Source organism: Nilaparvata lugens, chromosome 1 (genome assembly GCF_014356525.2).
Source record: "Nilaparvata lugens isolate BPH chromosome 1, ASM1435652v1, whole genome shotgun sequence".
In the NCBI taxonomy this organism is placed as follows: Eukaryota; Metazoa; Arthropoda; class Insecta; order Hemiptera; family Delphacidae; genus Nilaparvata; species Nilaparvata lugens.
In genome coordinates, this window is record NC_052504.1 from 64,460,532 (window position 1) to 64,487,048 (window position 26,517).

Sequence of the window (26,517 nt, forward strand, 5' to 3'; positions counted from 1 at the left end):
CTCAACTTAATAAACAAAGGTCTACAATGCTCAGTACTATTACGCGCATCTGCTAATATCCTGATGGTTTTTTTCTGAAGTAAAAGCACACTGCTAACATGGCTACAGTTACCCCAAAACAACACGCCATATAAAAGAATACTTTGAAAAAATGCAAAATAAGCTGACCTTACATAGCTATCAGGCACATAATTTTTTAATTGCTTCAACAAATAAATAACCCTAGACAATTTACTATTTACATACTCAATATGTGGCTTCCATATTAATTTTTCGTCAATATATATACCTAGAAACTTGACATTATTTACACTATTATCTGTTGGAATCTCTCTTAAGCTAAAAATCATTTGTTGAGTCTTATTATTATTCAATAGGAAGCCATTTGCCCTGAACCATATGCTTGCTTGGTTCATAGTATGTTCCATCGTAAAAGCGAGTTTTTGAAATTCTGAGTCTGAATTGAAAAAAGTGGCATCATCTGCGTAAAGCATTGACTGAGATGTCACTGATAATGGAAGATCATTTATCATCAGGGTGAACAGTACAGGTCAAAGGATAGAGCCCTGAGGAACACCAAACTTGATCATTTTTACCTTAGATTTAGTATGACCTACATAGACTATTTGCTTACGGTCAAATAAGTATGACCCAATTAACATGAGGCTTACACTGTTCATACCGTAGAGATCAAGTTTATTCAGCAGGATTGTGTGGTCGACACAATCGAATGCCTTGCTGAGGTCACAAAAGGTAGCCTGAGCAAAATGACCTGTTTCAAAAGCATCCAACACTTTTTTAATCAGAGCATCTATTGCAGATGCGGTAGATCTACCTTTTATAAAACCAAACTGAGCTTCACTTAAAATATGCTGTTCACTTAGGTAATTTGAGATTTGGATTTTTATTACTGACTCAAAGATCTTTGAAAATATAGGAACTAATGATATGGGGCGAAAACTAGATGGACAATCTTTTGGTCCCTTTTTATAAACTGGTACTACTCTTGATAATTTGAGAATAGATGGAAACACTCCTTCCGTTATACAACTATTGATGCAGTAAGTTAGAGGTTAAACAATGCAGTCTATGACCTTTTTAATTATATTGCTGGATAAATTGTAGATGTCTACACTGTCAGATGACTTAAAGCTATTAACTATATCTAATATAATGTTTGGTGTTACTTCAGAAAAACCGAAAGCAGGCCTCCTTGCTGTAGTGCAACTTTCAATAAGTTGGGCAGCAGTAGTGATTGGCTGAGCATTTTTATCATGCACTTCTTCAACTGATTTTACAAAGAATTCATTAAAAGCATCTGGAGGAATACCCATACTAACATTTCGACTCTCTTTTTTAACTTGATTGATCATTTTCCAGGCTGATTTACATCTATTACTGGAAAGCTCAATCTTAGTTGAGTTGTACTGTTTCTTGGCTGTATTTATAGCATTCTTATACTCAGTCCTAGCATTACAATACGCTAATCTAGATAAGTTTGTCTTGTCTCTCATATATAAGTGATGATACAATAACAATTTGTTTTTCATTTCTAACAACTGAGGTGTATACCAGGTGGAAGGTTTCCTCTTCACTTTGGCTTCAGGAGAGTTAGTTGTGACTCTAACAATTTTCTGTGGTATGCACAAATCAAAATAATACAAAAATATTTCCATAAATCGGTTAAAAATATCTTCACCACCCACTTGGTTAGATAATTAGCTACCCAATCTATATTTGATAGTGCAGATCTAAAATTTTGCATCTTCTCAACAGTTACAGGTCTAGTAGAAACCATCTTTGTCCTGACACCGCCATCCCCTTGGGCCAAATTCAATAGGCTCAGAAAAACACAATCATGGTCAGAAAAATGAAATGCTTTTACATCTGTGTAGATATATTGTGTGCCTATGTTGGTAAATATATTGTCAAGGCAAGCAGATCCCCTAGTTGGCCTTAAATTTGTGCAATAAAAGTTGAACTGCCTTAATAGATTTTTCAACTCATGAACTGTTGCCTTATCTTGTAGTACATTAAACTCAGCATTAAGGTCACCTCCCAGTACAATGCGATAATTTTTCCACATGCGTCTACTGAACAAATGTAAAACCTCATCAAGACCCTGTAAGGAAAGAGCAGGATTTCCTGAGGGCGATCTATACACAGAAACTACAATAAGCTTAAGTTTATTAATAGCTATGCCTGTTACTTCAAAATTCTTTTCACTGTTGAGACAATCCAAATCTAATTTAATACTTTCTTGTGCAAGCTCAGGTCTGACATAAATAGATACTCCCTCATGTATGAATTGTTTTCTACAATAACAAAAACATAATCATCTAATTTATGATAAATTATATCTTCTTCCTTGCACCAATGCTCACTCAGACAAAGAGTGTGACAATTGTTTTCATTCCCAAATTCATTCAAAACTACATGTTTATTGTTTATACCTTGAACATTTAGATATCCTACATTAAACTCTGAGGTAATAGACATTTCAATAGGCTTACGTAAGTTAATTGTCCTGGGATTAATACAGATATTACTAGTGGACCGAGTTATTTTAGTTTGATTACCTACGGTCTCATTTAAAGATTGTGCATTACAATTAGTAACAAAAGTTTCATTTTTCTTACAACTAGGTGAACTACTCGTAATAGCAATAGATGAACAATCTATACATCTGAAAAATAATTGTTGCCATTTCCCTTTTGACCTAATGTAATAGTGTTTTTGGTTGACTCTAAAGTGGCATTGATTCGAGCTGCAGTATTCAGTATCATGTCAACAATATGTTTTTTACCCATTCTGTTAAGATGAAGACCATGAGTCGTGTGGAATCTTGCTCCCAGTGAACTTAAATCCGTAAAAACAACGTTTGAGAAGCGTTTGCTCATGTTTTTCAACTGTTCATTGGTTTTACGTACTCCCACATTTACACATGACCACTGGGGTAGATCATAACGGTGTGGTACGGAGAACACTAATACGTTAGTATGTCGCAGTTCCAAAAGTCTCTTTTTGAACGATCTAATATAATTATTTGATTCATTTGATGCTACGTCATTAGTTCCAGCAATAAGAACCACTAGATCTTTCTCACACATATCAGAACACATACTATTGCACTCCTCCGTCACTGCATCAAACTTGGCACCCGGCTTCATCATCTTTAGAAAGTCATGATCACCCTCTGAAGAGACACCCTTGGCAACTTGTCTTCCCTGACTATCCGAAGAACACCTAATCTTCACTCGCTGTTTCGTGTTATTACTGTCAGTCTTATTCTTTCTATGTATGTCTCGAGAGTCATTATTATTTGATTGTAAGTCCTTTCCTTGCACCAGTTGTGTATTATTACTTTTGGAATCGCCCACTGGAGTCGGTCCTCACTTCGTCGCTGCGTCAAAACATCACATGATGCCGAATTCACTAGCACCTCGTATTTATTCTTCCATTGGTTGGCTTCATCTCTGGACATTTCTATTTCACTCCGTAAGATACGGTTGTCAACCTCCAAGGTTTCCACAGTAACGGCCATACATTTAAGTTGATCTTTGATAGCCAGATTTCTTGAAATTTCGCGCAATTGAACTGTACTCAGCTTTTTGAGATTTCACTTGATTCTCGAGTATTTCAATTTGCATCTTCAATTCTTGTGAGAAGGCAATTAAATCATCTCGTTGCTGAAGAAGCTCGACTGTACGCATACTATCTGAAGAATCAGTTGAGACAGTCCTTGTGGTCGGCGTATTTACACCCATATCACAAGTCATAGGTGATGAAAGTGAACTTCTGTTATTTCTAGGAGTTTTTGGAGATTTTGAAATAAATTCTGAAGCTAATTCACTCTTTGAATTGTCACTCGCAGGATCCAAATCTGGAGCCGGATGATTGTGCTGTCCGATTGTATCTAATACTTTATTTATGCCCGAATTTGTCTTCAAATTTACCGGACAGCCAATGCTGAGACATCTCCACGAGATTCTACCATCAACCATAATGCGATCCCTTTTGAAATTAAATCCATCAACCTCAATAGCAACATTCCCTCTCGTCCTCGCTGTAAATTTTCTTATTCAAGGAGTCATTATTAAAGCTCAGTTCAAAACAGTTCGAGCTCAGTTCAGCGCGGCGTCACTCAGTTCAAGGAATATAAAGATGAAATCAGTTTTCACTGGGAATTAGAGATTCATAAGGGAAAAGGATAAGGAAGCATCTTGAGGGCAATCAAAACAAAAGCGGAGAAGGAAGCCCCTGAGTCAGGATATGATTGTGCGAATATAGGTAATAGAATAAAGTCTTCTTAATTTAAACTACGCGCTTTTGAAGTACTATGGCTACGAGTAAACAAACAACAAGTTGAACAGCTGGGAAGCGCTCGGTCTATTGACAGATAGTGATAACACTTTCTCTCTCTTACCGTTATCAGCTAATCGACGTCACAATTCAGGCCTACTGGCTCTAGCAGACGACAGATAGATTCAGTACGGTAGTTGTTTATTGTTATTAGCAATCGCAGGCAAAAACCGGCTGTCAGAAATGGCCGAAAATCTGTCAAGACCGTGTAAAAAGTTCGTAAGCTTCAATTGAATATCAGTATCTATACTTACAGTTAACCTCACGTGGATATTATCAGCAGGTACACCAAAACTTTATAATTCACATAGAACCAACCAGTTACTAATTCTTTAACTTCTACCACTTATAAATTCATGAAAATACGGAGTAAAAAATTTGAGCAATAACAACGTAGCCCACTGCTACCAACATCCCATTGCAGTATATCAATTGGTATGTTGGCAACGGCGTCGCGAATGTTGTTCTTGAGGTGTCCGTGGTCGATCGACATAAACCAGTGATTTCTATCTAATAATCCCATAAAAAAATCGCATCGAGGAAACACATGTGAAAATGAGCCTTATCAAATGATCGCGTCTTCAGGCAGGTTGTCAATCAGCATATCATATGCTGATATGCATATGCATATTATCATATGCAATTTGACGGGCAACAAAATCGCGTTCAGTCAATTCTTGAACAACAGCCAATTTATAGGGATGAAGTTGAAGGTCTTCATGCAAAATTCGTCGAACAGTGGAGTCAGAAATTGCCATAGCAGCTGGGTGTTTGCGAGCCGAACGCCGGGGAGAACGCACAACTGACTGTCTCACTCTTTCCATATTTTCTGGAGTTTTGATGGTTCGTTGAAGTCCATTTCTGGGTTTAGCTACACTTCCACACTCCTGAAATGAGTTAACCCACGACAGAATCGAATTATGGCAAGGAACGAGTCCGTGGGGAGGAATTTCAAATCGAGCGCGGAAGGTGATCGACCTTTAGAAAAGAAGCTCTGTACTGCAAAGGCCCACTGCTCTCTAGACCGGAGCATGATGGCTATTTACTTGAGGGAGGATAAATTTGAGAACTTGCCCCTCAAGATGCGCCCCCTCCTGCCCCTCTACACGACTAATTCAACGCACGGGATTTTTTTCAAATAAGTAAGTTTCTCTGACGTACCTTGTACTTGTTGGAACTCATGGGAAGAATATTTTTGCCCTAAACCGGATGCGGACACTCTTATTGGTTTGTGGCAATCCGCTTTGATAGTTTAAATACGTGGAGTATTGTACCTCAGCAATGATGTTAAGCTTTGTATGGACGTTATGAGCGTTAACAGTATTTAGTTTTGCATTGATGGTTTATATTGACAAATCATATTTAATAAGTAAATAAATAAATATTGTATAATTTCGATTTTCAATCATTCATTGCAATAATGTTGACATGTTGAGTCCCGCACACACACATCGATTTTTGTTCGTACGATATTTTGCCGTCCTTTATATCAGATTAAAGCTAGTGCGTCGGTTGCAACTTACTTTTTTCGGCCGTCGCCACACTAGCGTTGAGTGTGGTGCGTCAACGTCAGTTGGCTTTACGCAATTGAACCAGACCAAGCAATAACTTTTGCATGCCTCGACGTGCGTTGTAGCATTTCTGCGCAATTCAAAAATCACCGTCCGTTACGACTTCCGTTACTTGGCACCTCGTGTGTTGTCACCAATTCACTTCTATGTATTTCTACAACGGACGTCAAAAAGTAAGTTGCAACGGACGCACTCGTGTGGCCCTAGCCCAAACAGAGCTTGAAAAACATCATCTGTTTAATCTAATAGAATCTATAAGGAAGGCAAAATACCGTACGAACAAAAATCGATGTGTGTTTGCGGAGCTTTAATGTACTTCGAAAATCGAAGGGTATGAGGTTTCGTGAACGTTTTAATCAACTATTACATGTTAAATTCTTAGAGAATCCAATCATTCAACAGCTTTTTCCCAAAAAAATAACAAAAAGTTTGTCTAGAAAATAAGATAATAGACGTGAAAGAATGAATACGAATTTCACATTTGACGGTGGACTCTAACTTTGAATTGCACAACTGATTACTATTTGTATAAACTATGAGATCCAATTTTTAAATCTTCTGCGCACTTATTCTAAGCAGTGATAAGTTTTTTAATGGAATAATTAGTTTTTGTATTTTTTATTCTGCAGCAAGTGATGCATAAAGAGGTTACCTTACTGAACCAAGCACTTAGCGAAGAAAGATTCCGTAGTGAAAGATTAGAAGAACAAGTTAACGATCTCACAGAGCTGCATCAGAATGAGGTCGAAAATCTTAAAACTAATATCTCAGACATGGAAGAGAAAGTTCAGTATCAAAGTGACGAGAGACTGAGAGATATCCACGAAATGCTCGAATCCTGCCAGACAAAGGTAAGCAATATATAAACAACTGATTTTTATTGTTTAAAATTCTGAGTGTTCCGTAAATTTACATATTCACAACAAATAGATTTCATTCACATATGCACAACAAATAGATTTAATGAAGATCTACAAATGAAAATTATCTCCAGGTTTCTCTTGAACGATACTCACCTAGACTGGCATTTGTTTATATTAATGTAAAGCTGGGTTTACACGCTCAAGCCATTTGCGCAAACTGGCTTGCGCAAGCAAAATTTGCGCAAACGAGCGAAATAAAATTCTTCTGTTCACACGCTTAGTTCAGTTTGTGCAATTTGGCTTGTGAATTTCACTGATACTAACCTAAAAACCAGCTAAACTGCTATCAGTAGCAGTTATCTATGGAAGCAGTAGCTATCCAAATCAGTTTTGATCAGATTGTTATCCCGATCACTCATAGTATCCATATATCACTCCATAGTCTCTCTGTCAGCTTCTTGGTCAACTGATCGCATTTTTTCTATTAAGACATCATAAGCATGAGATTTAGCCTAGCGATCACTGAATTCTTTGGACTAAATTTGCAATAGACAAGGAAAAGATTTATAAACTTCTATGAAATCACTCAGGAAATCTTTTTAATTTGCCATATTTATTAATTATTATGATATACTAATATTATAGACACTATTAATTATGAAACACTTGAGAACTAAACACTAATATATTTAGCATGAAAACTTGAATAGGTAATAATAAATAAAAATCACGAGTCAGACAAATTAGAGGTTTAGTTGTGGTTAGGATTCGCGTGCGCATGCGCGAAAACGTACTTTTGGCCTGCCAGTTTGCGCATATGGCTTGAGCAGTGTTTAAACGCTCATTCCAATACTCCAACCGCAAGCCGATTTTCTGTCAGAACAGAATTTGCTCAAGCCAGATTTTTTGGCTTGCGCAAGCCTCAAGCTCACCGTTTACACGCACAAATTCAACTGCGCAAACTGGCTTGCGCAAGCCAGTTTGCACAAATGGCTTGAGCGTCTAAACCCGGCTTTAGATTCATTCATTAATTTATTCAATCATTATGATCATATCAAAATTCTCCCTTTTCAACTGTAATTACAATCAAATATCAACAAGAATTTATTGTCTAAAAATATTATTCTTGTGTACATTTCTCTACTATTTTGCTCGTCTTCCTCCATTTTCATATTTCTATTTCGTAATACAAAACAATTTACTGCACAAGAAAAATGCATTGGATGAAGCCTATTTGAAATGTTGATTTATGTGATAGTATTACTACAATTCATACAAAATCAAGAAATATCTACAATTAATAAATCAAATCAATTTTTTCAATTTATTCAGAACATTTGTACATAAATATTTTCGTCAAATAGATCAACAACATCTGAAAAGAAAATAATAAATCAATCTATATTCGCTGATACGATGCAAATGAAGAAATCAAAAGAAAAACATCCTAAGGCCTAGCCTGTGCATATGATGTATCAGTTATTCATAGCAAACTTGATGTGTGTCTATTTTCGATGTCATTTATTAATCGATGTCATTTTCTAATAGATATCAAAAATGGAACATCAACAACAACAACACCAACAGTATTTAACATTAGAGGGACTCGACAACTCCAATGCCAGAGCACTCGTGGTCAAGTCAATTAATGTGCTACTCACTATCCTGCAAGTCATCCTGTTATTGGTAGCTGCAATAGCTGGTATTATGATGCCTTTCCTGCGCACACGGTGGGTCATCACTTATCTCACTCTATAAACTTCCTTCACTTTTATTCAGTAAATAGAAACTGTTAAAAAACTGCTCAACTTAATATTTTTGAGTGAAATTTACGTTGAATTCTGCTTTGAGGCAAAATCATGTATGAAAGTTTAACTATGTATGAACCTTTTTCTGCAATCAGCGTTTGAAAATAGTTGTTCAGCCTTCTATTAAAAGTACTGAACGATATTGTCGGAACAATCAAAGGATGACATCCCTAATTCAGCATGTGAATAGAAACCAAGACCACTCCTAAATTGGACGCATATTCTAACAGATCAGAATATGAATCTTCATGCTTGACTGAAGTACCTTCCAAATATGATTGTAGTATTTCTGTTAATTGCTTGGGAAGCATTTTGTTCAACTTGTAAAGAAGTCCTTCATGCCATACTTTGTCGAAAGCTTGCCCTATGTGGAGAAAAGCTGCTGAACAAATCTATTTTCTTCTAAACCCGTCTATATTACTTTAACTATTCTATGTACCTGGTCAATTGTTGAGTGTTTTTCTCTGAAACCAAACTGATGATTAGGAATCAATTGTTTACTCTCTATTATTGGCTTGAGCCTACTATCTTGATAATAACCTTTCAAACAACTTTTATAACACAGGTAACAATGAAATCGGCCTGTATGAAGTTACTTCATGTGGTCTTTTCCTGGCTTGAACAACATTATAACTTCAGCTACTTTCCAGATTCCTGGTACAAATATTAGTCTAAATTAAGCATTTATGTTGTTTGTGAACTTGATGAGTGCTTTCCTTGGCAGGTGCTTTAGGACTAAGCCAGTTATCAGGTAAAATCCTGGAGTCTATGCTTTTTCTTTATTGTTTCTGGCCCATTCTCTGTTTTGCTTTCTGATAGGAGGAGCTTGTTGAATAGGTGTTTTAATTTTCCTAGATGCGTTCCAGAGCGAGTAATCAGTGTTTTTTACTCCTGTTAAGCTGCGCAAGTAACCGTTGATCGATTCATTTTTAATAGATTGTATCTCTCTTTTCAGTTCTTGAGTTAGATTATTCAGCAATCTCTTATCTTTGGGAGAACGTGATTGCTGCCACTTTCTTCTAGCTCTTCTTTTCTCCGCAAACATTTTTCTTATTCCTCTTGTGTAGTTATTTCCAGCTTTTCTTCTACATGCTTGTGGAGTATTATACCATGCTGCCTGCTGCCTGCTGCCTGCTGCCTGTTGTATATCGGTAACAACTCGTTTTCCAACTCGTCATCAATCTGATCTGCATTGATTAGTGGTGAATTAAGATGTAGCTATTCTATTCTCCAGCATTTGTTGAAAGCCATCCCAATCTGTATGCGCATTAACTAATGTAGTGCAAGGGCTTTGTTTCTGTAATAATAAGGGAGTGGTCTGAGTTAAGATCAAAGCTTTCCTCAATTTGTAAATGGTACACTGAAGTATTATTTATAATAAAAAGTCTATAAGATCAGGGATCTTTCTTGTGTCCGTTGTCCAGTAGGTTGGTTTGCCGGTTGAAATAGCTTCACATTCTGAATCTCTTATTGCATCATAGAGCGCTTTCCCTTTAGGGGTTGTGATCCCCAATGTATATTTTCTATTGGAATATCTAGGTGGACAGTAGACAGCTGCAACTACAAATCTATAATGTTATGGAATTCACACATGTTCGTGAGTGGTATGAAGGAAGAACAGAGATGGAAACAAATAGAGGGAGACAGAGTGATGAGATCCTGCAGAGGTCCTGCAGAGCCGGAAATGCTGAAATGGGGCAGCAGAGTGGCTGATGATTTACAGGTCCCTATTGTCTATGGGACTGAGTCATCTTTTTTTGTTTACATCTCTAGGGTCTTCTAAAAAGTACTGGTTACTTCTGGTTTGTTTATTGTGTGGATAATAGGGAAGAAGCATCCATCCTTCTGGATTTTTATGGAATAAAAACATTAGGGTATAGTTATACCCTATATATAGAGGGATATCACACCTAGTCAGTCAGTCAGTGATAAACAAGTGAGTGATAAGCAATACCTTCAGTGGTAATAACTGGTAGAGGAACAGAGTGTCAGCCGTATCCAAAGCCTGGCAGCTCTACAGTGATAATTGTATAGTGACAGTATCGTATTATTAATCTAGTGTAGTATAGTGATAATAAATATTATTGTCATGACAGTTGTATCAAGATACGAGATACAAGGACGGTGATACAGATACGCAAGCCCGTGATACAGAACAGTGGTAAAGATACGTGATACGTGAACTGTGATACGAAGTCCTGGTATAAGATACAGACAGTGATAGTGTTGCATACTGAAAATGTTACATACTGTTCCATTCTTATTTTCTTCATTTTAATGATATTTTTCCCACAAGTATTATAATTGTTTTTATGTTAAGTTTTTATAAAATTTCTACATCTTAGGTTATCAATTTTCTTTTTTAAATTTGTGTATATAAATGTGGTTTTCATGAACTTGCAAGATGTATCTTTATTAGAATTTTTTTCTTTTTTACTAATCTTAAACAATAGCAAAATTAGTGGCATCCCGACACATATTTATATATAGTGGGGGCCACATTTTCTTAGATCAGCAAATAATCAACCAATTGTATCAATACTTTGTAAATAATTGTAGCTTATATGCTTTTTGTAATCATGTTTATAATTTGAATAAACTCCTCTGGTCGTGTTGTACCCTCGACCAGAGACATTATTATTATTTATTATTATTATACTGTGTTAATGAACTGTAAATATTAGAGAACTGTGTTATAAGTGATTAATCTTTATATAGGTCATTTAAGGACTTATTTGTTGATTGATATTGTTGATTGTAGTAGTAATCACCTATTATTTAGTGATTCAATAGTTCCTTGTATTAGTTTAGAGTACAACAAAGTGCAATTTCATCTCCAAGTGTTGTCAGCTCATTCATAGTTCTAGATCCCACAAAACTAGGTTTTGTAGAGTGTAAACCCGTATAAATAATTTACTGCTTGTACAGCTACACCTGTTAATTGTATTCTCTCAGTTTCTATTTTAACATCTTCATTATGTTGTAAGTTGTCTCTAATGATGATTGCGCTTCCCTCTCTTGCAACATTGTTAGGTTGTAGGACGTGATAGGTCCTATAAACTTTGAATTTTATGTAACACTGCTCAGTAAAATGTGTGTCTGACATAAGACATATATCTACGTTACCTATGTTTAGAACTGCTTCCAACTCCTGTTGTCGTTGTAAGAGTCCGTTTGCATTCCACTCCATTATTTTTAGTGAATGAATCATCTTGATCTCTGTTGTTTAGTATTCTCTAATTTCTCGAAGCGAGATTGAAGGGAAGAAATTAATTCCGGTTGCTTATCAAGTTTATCAGCTCTTAAGATGAGCTGTAGGATTTGTTGGGTGTCTTCCACTCCTTCATCTTTCTTTATCAGTTTTCTATTTTCTTTTGAGACGATCTCGGCGAAAGTAGCTCTCTTGAGAGTTAATCGAATTTTTAGCTTGAGAATTTATTACATTATCTCTCGGTAAATTCTTAGTGGTTATCCTACTAGAGTTTCTGATCTTCTGTAACTCAATTGCCACAGTCCATCCACGGTAGCTCGCTGGGTATCCTTCTCCACAATGAATGCACTTTGGCAGAGCTTCCCTGGGCTTTGGAAAATCTTTCGTTTCATGTTTGCCCGCACACTTCACACATCTGGCTTCCTTATTGCATTAAGATTGCGTGTGATTGTTGGACTGGCAAAGCTTGCATTGTGGTATAAGATTAGCTTTTTTCAATGTTTGGTCCTGTACTTTGCAACCCAGGATATTATCAAGTTCAAATACTTTCTTGATATTCTCCTCTGAACTAAATGAAACAATAAACATGTCTAATGGCTCTTTGGTTTTCCACTTCAGCTTATTCACTACCTCTACTACTTGGAATCCTCTTGCCTTCAAATCATCCATTATTGAGTCTGTGCTACAAGAGTGATGTAGTTTTTTTATCATGACTCTTATTGGTCTTAATTGCTTATTTACATATGAATGCCAATTATAGCCTTCATTGATCAGCTATTTTCAAGCTCTTTAGGAGAGTATCCAAACTCTTTATACCATATGATAGGTGGCGGTAGCATTTCCATTTTCTTTTTATTCTCGAAATCAACATTGGACGTTTCAACTGCAACAGTTTTATTTACCTGGCGAAAACTACAAGCAGGTTGTTCTTTTGGTTCAAGAGACAAAAGTGTTACATTTTATTAAGTGAGTATCGCGTGAGCTCTTGAACAGTGCAGATGTATCTTTCAAATATGTTTAGCTTCCTCTTCTTCGTAACACGTTTGTTGCAAACCCGGATCTTTGCCAACTCTGTCTCTTTTGCCAATTCCTCTTCGTAGTTCTCGACTGCTTCTGTTGTGGCTTGAACTGGACGGACTGGACTGCTTGACTATTGGATATCGATGTTCTGTTCGATTTTCCGAAATCGTAATTCCAAGTTTTCAATTTTCCGCAGTAGTTCTGCGTTACTTTTCTCTAATCGCTTTCTTTTCTCATCCGACTCCTTCCAGGCTATGAAGAACGTCCTCTTGGCTGCAGATTGAAGCTTAGATATTCAATTCTATGAAGCGATCCGGGGAACACTGGATCTCTGTTGTGTTGGTGGGTTCCATGATCTCGTTTTTATCTTCCTCGTTTTCCTGCTCTTCAAACTCGGGCACAAGAGAACTTGGAAGATTCAACAATTTTCCAATTGGTGTTGACATTGTCCTAATTCGCGAACATACTTTAAGGAAGGCCCTCTTAATCGGCTTTCACGACTGCGAAAACGCGAACGTAGACGATAATAGAAGGCCGCGCGAAAGTGGGTCACTTCGCTTGCATAAACATGGCGTATTTCAACCGAAATTCGATGCAATGTTTTGTTCCACTTACTACCGTGAACAATCAACTGCTGACTCACTTACTTATATTTCTACACTACACTACGTACATCTGCACTGTTCATCTTGTCATGCGATACTGACTTAAAAAAATGTAAAGGTGCGTACAGACTTTCGCTCTGCTCCGCAACCGAACGTCACTCCAGCAGAGCGATTGATGATCGACCGGGGAGCAACAGTGGTTCGACCGGGGAACGCGAGAAGATCAAACATCTTCCGTAACGTTCATGATGGGTGCGTGGGCGGAGCGACTGTGGTTCGATGGTGGTACGAGGGCGGTACGAGGGAGGAGCGTGCTCGGTGCGGGTTGGAAGCGCGAATATGTGTACGCAGCTTTACACTTGAATTTTTTTTCTTTCAAATTGAGTGTCAAATTTCATTTATTTTCTATTTTCATGAATTATTTATTATACAAATTATGGTCATGACAAAGTAATAATATCATTATTGTTTGCTTTTTTCAGATTTCGAATTTTGACAACGGTGGTTGTTGTTTTTGGCACAGTCGTAGTTATGAAGCAGTGGCCAGAACTGGCGGATATGAGCAAATATGTTGTGAACTATTTCAAAGAAATTTTCGCTTTCAAGTAGTAAGGTGAGTCCAAGTATCATGGATTTGAGTAGATATTTAGGAATTGTAGAAAGTTTATTATTTATTCACAGTTTCTGTATGAATTGATTGAGGAGAAATCTATTCCTAGATATTTCTTCAGAGCAAATCTGGAATAAACAAATTGATCTTCTTTGCTATCAACTGAAAATGCATCAAATATGTATACTTCAAATTTATGTTAAATTGTGTAATGTCTCAATTGTAACAATAATATTATTTTAATTGAAATTTAGGTTTATTATTTTCTTTCGGAGACACAAAGAACTTTCATTTTAATAACTTCAGTCTAGCAAGCTTAAAAAATTGAACATAACTGATACAAGAAAAAAATGAAAGAGTTCAATCATTCTGATGTAGATTATTATTTGTTAATAGGTACTTCTCTAGAAGTTCCTTGTTTACCAGAGAATTATTCTGATGAAGATGATTCAACTCATCAGATGAAATAAGTTCTTAGTCCAGTCACTGTATACATTGGTGCTTGCAATTTATATTGTAGTTCTGATTTTTTAATATATTATTTGGATACATGAGAGAAGTCCAGAACAAAATTCTTCATGCAAAATTGCCTTGTGCTTTGTAGAGGGTGGCCCAAAAACCTCGTATTTTCGGTTCATTTTCCAGTTTTCAGCTATTTCCGCCAAATCCAGTGATCGGACAGAAAAATTTGCTCTCGCCTTTTTTAAGATTATAAAATTCTGAATAAGTTGAGAATATGAGATTATGTTCTATGAGAATTACCCGTTAGATGCACTTAATTTCAGTATTTCCTAGTGGAGAGGCGCGCTTAAGGACACCTCAAGGATCAAAATTTCAAACACTTATAACTTTTGACACAATGCTCGGATCTCATCGTACTACACTTTATTCTTCACGGCTCGTCAAGACAGTTCAAAATCATGCATCACAAGTCAAATTCAGTCTAAAAATGAAAAATTATTGTTGAGTGTACTTAAGCCCATACACAAAAAATGGCCAATTTCTATATTCAAAACTATATTATATCTCGGTAACCCGTTATCATAGAAAACATTACTTGATCATGAAAGGTACAATAGAATCTTCTCTTCCATTTGCTGTAAATGATTCATTAGAAGATATGTTGGTAATTTGTGATTCGATTGTTAAAAAAAGTCTGGAAATTGAAATATTTTCCTCATATTAACGGTCTAGTCAGTTCTATGGTAGGAAAAAGTTATTCAAGATTAATTTTAGGCTACTGAGCTAGTAGAGAATGATGTTATCTACAATTTGGAATCAATCATGAGTTTCTATGATGTAATAGACTCGTTCTAGAAACTCTTTATTAACAGTAGAATCACGAAAAAAATGAAAAAAGCTAAAATCGCCAGTTTTTAAATCTTCTATAACTTTTGAATCGTATAGGAATCGAAAGTATTATTCATTGCAGTAGAAAGACAGAGAACACTCTCAAATGCTCACTAGATTTGAAAATTTAATTTCAGCTTTGAATATAGAAATTGGCCATTTTTTATGTATGGGAATATGGGCTCAACAATAAATTTTTTTCATTTTCGACCGAATTTGTCTTGTGATGCATGATTTTGAACTGCCTTGACGAGCCGATAAGAATAAAGTGTAGTACGATGAGATCCGAGCATTGTGTCAAAAGTTATAAGTGTTTGAAATTTTGATCCTTGAGGTGTCCTTAAGCGCGCCTCTCCACTAGGAAATACTGAAATTAAGTGCATCTAACGGGTAATTCTCATAGAACATAATCTCATGAGCTTATATCATTGTGCAAAATATCACTGTGAGGGCAATATAGATGGTGATGATGGTGGAAGCTGAAAATTAGGTGTTTATCACAATACAAGGAGCATTGTTGTCAGGTGTACCTGGAAATCTATAATTATATGAGATAGAGCGCTTCACCTGATCTCAGATTGTAGAGCACAAGATTACGCCCAGAAGGATTTTAAATTTTACGTCTAGATAGTAACAATCGGAATATATTGTTGGTTAAATACTAGATATCATCAATTTTTTTTTTTGAAATTTCACTCATTTTTGAAAAACATAACTCAGTACTCATTGGAGATAGAGAGTTCTGAATGATCTCAGATTGTAGAGCACAAAAATACGCCCAGAGGGATTTTGAATTATACATCAAAATGGTCACAATCGTAAGATATTGTTGATCAAAAACTAAAATTCATCGAAATTGATTTTTTTTCTTCAAATTTCACTCATTTTTGAAAAATCATAACTCAGTACTCATTGGAGATAGAGAGTTCGGAATAATCTCATTTTATTCAGAATTTTATAATCTTAATAAAGGCGAGTGCAAATTTTTCTGTCCGATCACTGGATTTGGCGGAAATAGCTGAAAACTGGAAAATGAACCGTAAATACGAGGTTTTTGGGCCACCCTCTACATAGCACAAGGAAATTTTGCATGAAGAATTTGGCTCTGGACTTCTCTCATGTATCCAAATAATATATTGAAAAATCAGAACTACAATATAAATTGCAAGCACACCCCCTTTTTTATGTCTATATTGACTGGACTATCTCTAGTAAAAACAATTTTCAACAACTCAAATTAATAATTGTAATCTATCTTGCTGAAGGATATAACTTGAAAATAATTTATAAAGATTATATTCTTTTTCAGTTGAATTGAATCCTGGATATGATCTCTAGTGAATGAATCTCTCTATGTCTGGTCCGATTGCTTGAAGCATCCTTCAGTTGTACTGAATGCTGAGGTTCGAGGATTCAACGAGTGCTGATCGTATCATGTCATCACATGTCTCAGAAGCTCATAGTTATTCAACCGACTAGACTACATTGTAAATATTACCTTACCAAACAAAGACACATGTGCTCATAATTTTATTTTCAACTGAATATTCTCCACCTGTCGATAAATGCGCTTAAAATGTTCTACTTACTACTTACTACTACTGATTGTCTGATGTGCTGTGTAAAGTCCACTCAGAGCATCTCTATAATGGCTAAAACAGGGTTTACTGTATTTTTAAACCATGTCTGTATTTCTGTATTTCCGTCATTCAAATCATCAAATCAGTCTGCAAGATCTTTGGTAGTATGTGAAATTTATGTTAGTATATTTCTTTAAATCATAGACATTATTCATGTAGACTTTCAATTTTATTCAAATATTGTTTATTTTAAATGAATTGCTCATGAGATGCAAAGTTCTCGTTACATTCAAGTTTTAATTGCATAACATGATGTGTTAATTATTGTGATATTGTGAATTAAATTTAATTGTATTGAAATGTTATTTGTATATTTTAAGTTAACCTAATTAGCTGAAATTAGATTGATTTTCTCGCAAAGCCTCATGGTGCCTATTTTAAATGAGAATTGATGGAATTTAGAGTTGATTAGTTGGAGAATGTTGTATTGTTTTGTAAAATATTCGATCATAAACTTCTATCATGTTTCTACGCTTTTCTAATGCTTCCGACTGGAAGTAGATTCTCCAGGCACATTGATTATGAGACTAATGCAAATTTAGAATAATATTGTTAATAGATGCTCTCAGACAACACAAGTAATGCATTGTCACACATCGTGTTTAGTAACTCGTCAATCACTCATAAATCATTTTTCATACATAAATCTAGCTGTTTGTGGCGGTAAACAATTTTATCTGAATGTTTACATTTATTAAATTCTTAATTGAAATAGAACTTGGGCTTATTGTCGATCGCTGGCTATTTGAGACGAGTGAAAGATGAGCTGTGCTGTATTTTATTGTATTCATGTATATTTTTCCGAAATAAATTCACATATTTGTGAATTGGTAACTTTTAAATGTTTATGCACATGTTCAAATCAATGACTACAATCCCTTATGTTGATTGGTTAGGCTTATAGTAAAAATATGAAATTATAGGGAAGGGCATTCAATGTATAGGAAGGAAAATGTCCTATGATGATAATATGAATACGTGTTTGATATCATTAAATTATTGTGCTAGAGATAGGTAAATAAATATTTTTATACTTTATGTAAGTCCCTTTTTATTCCTTTGTATAATACATTATTTACTTTTCTATTACTTTTTCAATGTAAATTTATAATGTGTATGTGTATCTATCAATTTTCAAGGTAAATGTCACTTTCTCTCTTTGGAATGAATAAATGTTTGATTTTATTTGTCAGTTGCTATAAAAAGTTTAGCTTTTGCAAATAAAAATCTTCTACAAGTCAATTAATGCAAGTTTTCAATTATTATCTTGTGTTACACATGTTTTATTGGATATACGAACAAGCATTACTGCAATGTATTTTGTACAGTGCAATAAATAATCATGAAACAACTAAAAATTTTTCATAATTTATTGATTAACCATTTTAAGTTTTTTATTCATCTTTGTCATGATGCAAAGATAATGGATGTATTCTGTCAACTTGAAGGAACCAGTATTCGAAAAACCTTCCACATTCGGCACATCAAAATACATATTAATTATCAACAGGACACTGAATATGACATTTCTTTCTTCTTCTTCTTCTTTCATATCTATACTACTAGTAGTTCTGTGAACAGTAGACCTCACGCAGTATTCTCATCCACAAGTACCTGATTGAAACTATAGACCTTATGGAAATACAGCAATAGACTGGCTTCTCCACACATCAGTGTATCACTTGTCAGCTGATTTATGATGAATAATTCTGTAGTTTGATTTTTACTTTCCTTGCCCTATTACCATAGGTAAGGAAAGTATTGCTTTCCGAAAAAAATTAAGGTGCCCCAATTTCTAAATTTCTATACGTTTCAAGGTCCCCTGAGTCCAAAAAAGTGGTTTTTGGGTATTGGTCTGTATGTGTGTGTGTATGAGTGTATGTGCGTCTGTATACACGATATCTCATCTCCCAGTTAACAGAATGACTTGAAATTTGGAACATAAGGTCCTTACAATATAAGGATCCGACACGAACAATTTCGATCAAATGCAATTCAATATGGCGGCTAAAATGGAGAAAATGTTGTCAAAAACGGGGTTTTTCGCAATTTTCTCGAAAATGGCTCCAACGATTTTGATTAAAATCATACCTGGAATAGTCATCGATAAGCTCTATCAACTGCCACAAGTTTGTCTTCTCATCGCTATTTTTCACGTTAAACAGATATTGTACAGGCCGAAATGGATGTTGAATTGGCGAGCTGCTTTGTGGAATATATGTAAACATCGCATCTTGCAGCAGTTGCTCGTGGCCTGGGCCATGACAGGGCACGACCAACATTAATCCATTTCGCATTATTTTTTTCCTGATTGTTATAATTGAAATAATATTTTTTTCCGGTTATTGGTGGAGCGGAGTTGGGGCGGAGAGAGTCTGAAAGCCGTTGTCAGGGTTAGATGCGCAAGTGAAATTATCGTGAAGATAAGACTGGTTTTTGTTCGAGTCAGATAACCGCTATCTCCTTTTCATTCAACAGCAATAACTTTAAATTTTTCTGCTTTCCAATCTACAGGATACAGTACCTATTCTAATTATTATCGGCCAGTACAGAATTTTCTCAGCCGGTAATAAAAAAAATAATAATAAACAGTATCATAATAATTAACATCTAAATATCAATAATAATTGCTGATAAAATATTGATACAAAGTATAACAATCTTTCAATATAATAATTATCATTTAATTATTAAAACAATCCACAACATTAAAGTAGGTGTTGATTTGTAACTGGATTAGTGTTGCATGGGCAATAGCTAACATTACATAGTAGTTCACCATATTAACTTTTTTCATTTTATATTTTCACAGTCATTATAAGTCTTTTTTTTCTTCTCTTAAAAAATAAATAAATAAAAACTGTAGTTCCATAATGGCAAATAATTTGACATTGTTCAAGAACAAAAGAGGTAATATTGGATTGAGTGTTGATGGTTATAGCTTCAGAAAGGATCGCTCAATGATTAATGGTAATGTTTCTTGGCGCTGCAGTAAGCTTGGGTGTCCGGCCACATTGAAGACCAACTCTTTGATAACTGAAATAGTAATGATGAGGAATACACACAATCATTCGACTATGAGCTGTAGTAGTCCAGCATCGCAAAGCATGTCATCCACGCCCCATCAGATGGATAAAAGCTCAATAGTTGACAGCGATGTCTTCTCCAAATCTTCATCCTTCACATCGAAGATTTCGGAGTGTGATGATGGGGATAGTAGCATGATCCTAGGTGGGCACACACGAGATATGGCTGTTAATACTCCGTCATTAAGAACAGTTAAAGTCCAGGAGAGCTCTTCATTAAATATTCATTCAGTGGAACTGTTGCAACAGAGGGATGATCTGATTGAATTTTCAAAAACCTTAAATGAACAGATAGATCAACTTAAACAAAAAAATGAAATGCAAAGCTCAGAGTTTGATGGCTCACTATCACGACTTATGAAGGAAATATCTGATCTAAGTTCCCAGATGCAATCAATGACAAATTCAATTAGCGTTTTGGAAGCAGATAATACTGCATTACGTATGGAAAATACAGACCTGAAAGTAGAATGTAATAAATTTTGAGATCTGTATGATGGAATGGTTGCTTTATCTCAATCCACTGGGAGTGCCACAAAATGTACGAGAAGGAATGATAAAGGTAAAAAGAAACGAGCAAACAGTATTGAGGTCGGAGGGATGCAAAGGGGTACCGGTACAGGTGAAAAGCAGCTGGTGAATAATCATATTGATGGCTGCAATAACAATCAGTTTTCACGAGTTGGAAAAAAAGAAAGGATGAGAGAGAGTTTTTCCTCTAAAATTAGCATTTTTTCAAGTAGTCATGGCCGACACGTCTCTTCGTTTGTTGGCAGAGATGCTAATAGCTCTATTTCAAGCGTGATGGGCAATGTATATCCGAGTGCACCTGTGGAGTACATAGTGGATCGCTTGGTATCAAGCCGGGAGGTTGCTCTCTATTCAAAAAGGGATTTTGTTGTTCTTTTGGCGGGAACAAATAGCATCGATTTGAATTGTAATAACCGCAAAATAGACCAACTAATTGATAAAATAAATGAGGCCGTGAATGAATCAAGACATACAAACTTGGTTCTGTGTACAATTCCATGCAGACACGATCTCTTGAAAGATTCGCCTATTCACTTTTTCATTGATAAAATTAATAGTGCGATTGAGAAAATTTGCTGTGATAAAAACCTTTTACTGATAAGACTGGATAACATTCCGAGAAGGTTCCATACTTTTCATGGGCTGCAAATGAATAGTTGGGGAAAAAAATTATTTTCCAGGAAAATTTCGGATATAGTGAATTTGTATTTGAGAGGTGAGCGTCAATTAATTTGTGAACCTGTTGCTGATGATGTGTTGCCGTGCTCGCCATCTTCGCAGTTGGAGTCGGGCTCTGTTTCTGATTTGTCGGGATCAACTGTAGAGGACAGGGGAACTCCGGGGAGGCGACTGCCATCGGGTTTTTTAGGACTGGACACATCCTTTCAGATGAACAGGGTATAAAATAAACAAACTTTGAATATCCATTGCTTATGAATTGGAATATACAGGGAGTAAGCAACAAACTTGAGGATCTCGAACGTTCACTTGTCAAATTAGTCATATAGCTGTTAGTTTGACAGAAAATTGGTTGACTTCTGATAATATTTCTCTTTTGAATACACTGTCCAAGTATCAGATAGCTTCTCATTATTGCAGAAAATCTAAAAGTAGAGGAGGAGTCTGTATACTTTTGAATAAAGACCTTGAATTCAGATTACGGGATGATATTAATTTATTTACAATAGTGAGTGTTTTTGAATGTGCTGCAATAGAATTTAAACTGAAAGGTAAAGGTATTGAACAAGTAGCTCTTATTGTAGTCGTTTACAGGCCTCCAAACAGTGACATTAAACTTTTCTTTGACACTTATGAACGGCTGCTCGACCATATAACTGTCGGTTTAAAAACAGAAAGCTTTTCATCTGTGGAGATTTCAACATTGACATGCTGAAGGAAACTTCAAGTAGCTCTGAGTTTACTAATTTGCCGAATTCCTATAATCTTGACTTTATTTTGAAGTAGCCCTCTCGAATAACATCACAAACATCCACTTGTATTGATAGTGTTATAACTAATATCATGTTAGATGGTGTCAATGGTAGTACAGTTGACTTGGGAATGTCCGATCACTCAGCCCAGATAATCCAGCTCAAGCAAAAATTTGAACCCACTCAAAAAAACATTTATCTGTCCAAACGAGTCATAAATAAAGCATCAATTGAAACATTTTTGAAATTATTGAGAAACAAAAAATGGCATTCTTGTTTTAATGCTTCAACTGCTGAAACTGCATTCAATAATTTCTTTTCGGAATTTCATTCATCCTTCTTATCAGCTTTCCCTGTTAAACATTTCAAAAAGAACAAATCTCATTTGAAAAAGCAGTGGTTAACTCAGGGTATAAGAACATCATGTGATATGAAGAGAAAGCTGTTTATTGAGGCCAAGACTTATAGGAGTCCGTCTTTTTTAGAGTATTTTCAGGCTTACAAGAAAATTCTTAGAAAGGTTATCTCTGTAGCTAAACAACGGAATAACGAGGAATTCAATCAATCAATCAATTTTATTGGAAAATAATTTTTTACAATGTTGGGTCCTGCTAAACCCATGGGTTTTTCAACAGGTGCCATATCTAAACAAAATTTTCACAACTTTAAATTAAAATAAAGTACAAATAAAATAAAATTAGGCTATTTGTCGTGAATACAAGAAATGAAAAAAAGGAATTACAATAATAATGAGAAAATAAAAAAAGAACATAATAATCAGAAGTAAGAGTAATAGAGTTAATAAATAACATTATTATAAGCATGATAAATAAGGAGTTAATTAAGAACTAAAAGGAATAAAAGAAGGAATAAAGTAGGAAGTATTTTATACAATATTAATATTACTAAATTATTAGTCGTTCAGGCTGGCGGCAGTGACTTTACAACATATATATAATAATTTAAAACCAGCGGAATAGGCTATTTGAAAGATGAAAAAGAAAATTCATCGTACGCAGGCCTATTAGAAATTATTATTCAAATAATGAAAATAAATATTTATTGTTTATTTCAGAATTTAGAGTACTATTATCACTGTGTTTTATTCTCATTTCGATTTCACTGGGTTGAAATCAAGTTGGGATTGTTTATTACATAGATCATTACATCCGTTTTTGAGTAGTCTCTTATGTTTGCGGGTAGTTTGTTGAAAAGGAAAGGTATTATGTAGAGCAGAGATCTTTTTCCATAAATATTATTGAACCGGGGAATTTGGTATATTATTGGTGACCTGAAATTGTAATGGGCAGGAGGAGCTAGAAGTCTATAGTGGAAATTATTTTTGAAAAATACTATTATTTTGAAGGTGTAAAAATTTCTTGGTGTCAGAGTTTCATAAAAAATTTGTAGGGTTTGAAGGTTGTTCAAATTTAAGTTTAGATGGGGTATTCTAGACGAAATAACTTTTAGTATCCTCAACTGTATTTTCTCTACTCTCAATAATAAGTAATTTGCAGCACAGCCCCATGATTGAACTCCATATCGTATAATGGATTCTACTAACGACTTATAAATTAAATACAGGCAATCAACAGTGATGTTTTTATGTAAATAAAATATTTTAGCGCTTAATGCCTGGAGTTTCTTGGATATATTGTCAATTTGAGAATGCCATCTCATGCTACAATCTATCATTATTCCAAGGTAACGTGTATCACTGACCAAAGACAGAGATGGACAACTACAGTTTTCAAAAGAGTTAGTGAAGAGGCACTTACAGTTGAGAACAAAGATTTTTGGAGTTCCTTCACATCTAATATGGGGTGATTTGAAATGCATTAACACTGTTTTTTTCTTGTTAATTACCAAGTTTCTATCATGAGACCATCTGAGAATTCGATTGAAATCTGATTGGAGTAATTGCTCCGCCGCCCTTGGATCTCTATGCGCGACTAGTAGAGCCGTGTCATCAGCATACATAAAAATTTCTCCATGTCTTATTACACTTGATATGGAATTAACATAGATATTATAGAGAACTGGACCCAGTATACTTCCTTGAGGGACTCCAAGATCATCATTTCTGATCAAATCACTGTGGTTATCGTCAATTTTAACCTTAAAATATCTATCCTTCAAATAACTCTCAAATAATCTAAGTCTGTTGCCAGTTATTCCTATACTATTGAGGTCTTCTAACAATATTTTATGGTTAAGGGTATCAAATGCTTTTGAGTAATCTATAAATATGGCTAACACATGATATCTGTTATTCAGGAAAGTATTGATTTTATGTGAAAAATTTGATAAAAGTATTTCTGTACATTTTCCTTTCTGAAAACCATACTGGGCATTGGACAGAATATCGTTTTCAGACAGATATTTATTTAAATTTGTGGGTAGATATCTTTCAAATATTTTTTCTGGTGTAGACAGTTTCGAAATTGGTCTATAATTATGTAGATTGTCTCTTTTCCCGGATTTTAAAATTGGATTGATAATTGAGATTTTCAAGTAGTCAGGAAATATACCCTTAGAAATAGACAAATTGATCATACGACACAGTGGAGCACACAAATGATCTTTCAAGAGTTGTAGCTCCAGTACTCCAATACCATCAATACCTGGCAATTTATTTTTGTCCATATTGTCAACTATTTTTTCTATATCATGAACCCGGGCCTTCCTTAAATAGAAGCTGGAGTTAGGTGGAATGTGGACAGTGTCATTAAGAATGAGTGGACAAAGGTGTGACGTGTTTCTAATATTACGGTATTAATGAAAGATTTCGCAAACGCTGAGCAGAGTTCAGATGCACTGTTGAATTTATTGGATAAATCTCTTAGAATTCGGCTACCAGAATCGTCTGAAGCCCTACCCAAAATTCCATTAATACATTTCCATTTCGATTTTATGTCATTTTTTGAGTTGGCAAATTTTTTTATTATGTGTTCACGTTTTGTTAAAGAGATTTCTTTATTAAGTTTGTTACGATAACTTTGATATTCGTTTCTATACTGGATGTTGGACGGATTACTCTTACTGCGCCTAAACAGTCTGTCTCTAATTTTGAGTTTATTATGAAGCGATTCAGTCATCCAATTATTTTTGAAATTGAGTTTTATGTTTTTAACGTGAATTATTTTCTTACATTGTTTACTTGCTATGTCAAAGTTCAGCTTAATCTTATCATAAATTAAATTAGGTGAAAGGAGTGAAAAGCAGCTATTCCACTCACTTTGTTTCAACATATCAATAAGTTTATTTTTATCTATGATTTCTTTATAAGTACCGTATCTGACTTTTGATAAATAATTGTGAAGGATTACAACTGATGATATAGTGATCCGATATTTTCAAGTTGATCACACCTGTATGACAAGTAAGTCTATTATCAGTAAGTCGAATAAATAAGTGATCAATACAGGACTGGGTAAGCAGATCCTGCCTGAATTCTTCCCTAGTAACAATAGAGACACCCTTCTTACAACCGTAAGATAAGAGCATAGATTCATATAATTGAACAAATTGATCGTCCCGTTTCAGAAGATCAATGTTTGTATCTCCTACAATGATTAGATTAGATTTATTTTCTAGTTTAGAGATTACGTTTTCAAGATCATTGATGAAATCTGACTTTAGAGTACCGTACTGTGAGGTCTGTACAAACTGATTACATAGATACGGTACGAATATTTTGAAACTTAAGTTCCAGAAAAATGAATTCAAAATTAACAATACTGAAATCGAAATCTATTTGAACAAAGGAAATATTGTCTTTCACATAAGCAGCAAGTCCGTGTTGAAACCTATTAGAAGCGTATTTGAAAACAGATCTATAGCCGGCCATCTCAAAGATACCACTCAAATTATTATCAATATTGATTTCAGACAAGAATATAATATCAATATTTGAATGACGGATAGCTAGTGTGAGTTCATCGAAATGTTTTCTTAATGATCTTATATTGAGATAGATTATTTTTATTTGAAACGGCGAAAGAGTTGAATGAAAACTACTATAATAATCAGTATCAAGAAGCCAGTTATCAATAGTTGGATAAGGCCTGCAAGGCAGAATCATATCGTCAAATTGAAAATCCTCTTCGATCATAACAGAGATTAGATAGTACTAGTTTCTGTTATTATTAAAGTTATTATATTGGTACTATGAGAAATGTTACTGAGAATACTGTACTATATCTTAACAATCGGGTAGATCACTAAATAATTTTATCAAGATCCGCGAAAGACTTGATTCTAATAATCTGTGCGTGATCCTCCCTCCTAACGAGGATTCTGCCCTGCGAGGTCCATACATATTTATATTTAAGAGGCATAGCTCTGAGCTTGGCTTGCATAAACAGTTTTTTGTTGAAGGCTGTTAGATTTTCGTTGAAATAAATCCTTTTTTCAGTTGTATTCCCCAT

General features: G+C 35.0%; 1 protein-coding gene across 5 annotated transcripts in view; it reads left to right on the top strand.

Moving 5' to 3' along the window:
• Window positions 1–18,398, top strand: part of LOC111046462 (transmembrane and coiled-coil domains protein 2) — a 66,008-nt gene extending 47,610 nt beyond the window's left edge. For all 5 annotated transcript variants that reach the window (XM_039439431.1, XM_039439437.1, XM_039439417.1 and 2 more), the window contains 4 exons: window positions 6,563–6,784; window positions 8,345–8,526; window positions 13,923–14,053; window positions 16,710–18,398. In XM_039439431.1, the coding sequence (XP_039295365.1) occupies window positions 6,563–6,784; window positions 8,345–8,526; window positions 13,923–14,049 (531 nt within the window). In that variant the 3' untranslated portion in view covers window positions 14,050–14,053; window positions 16,710–18,398. The remainder of the gene's footprint in view (window positions 1–6,562; window positions 6,785–8,344; window positions 8,527–13,922; window positions 14,054–16,709) is intronic.
• The last annotated feature ends 8,119 nt before the right edge of the window (window positions 18,399–26,517 follow it).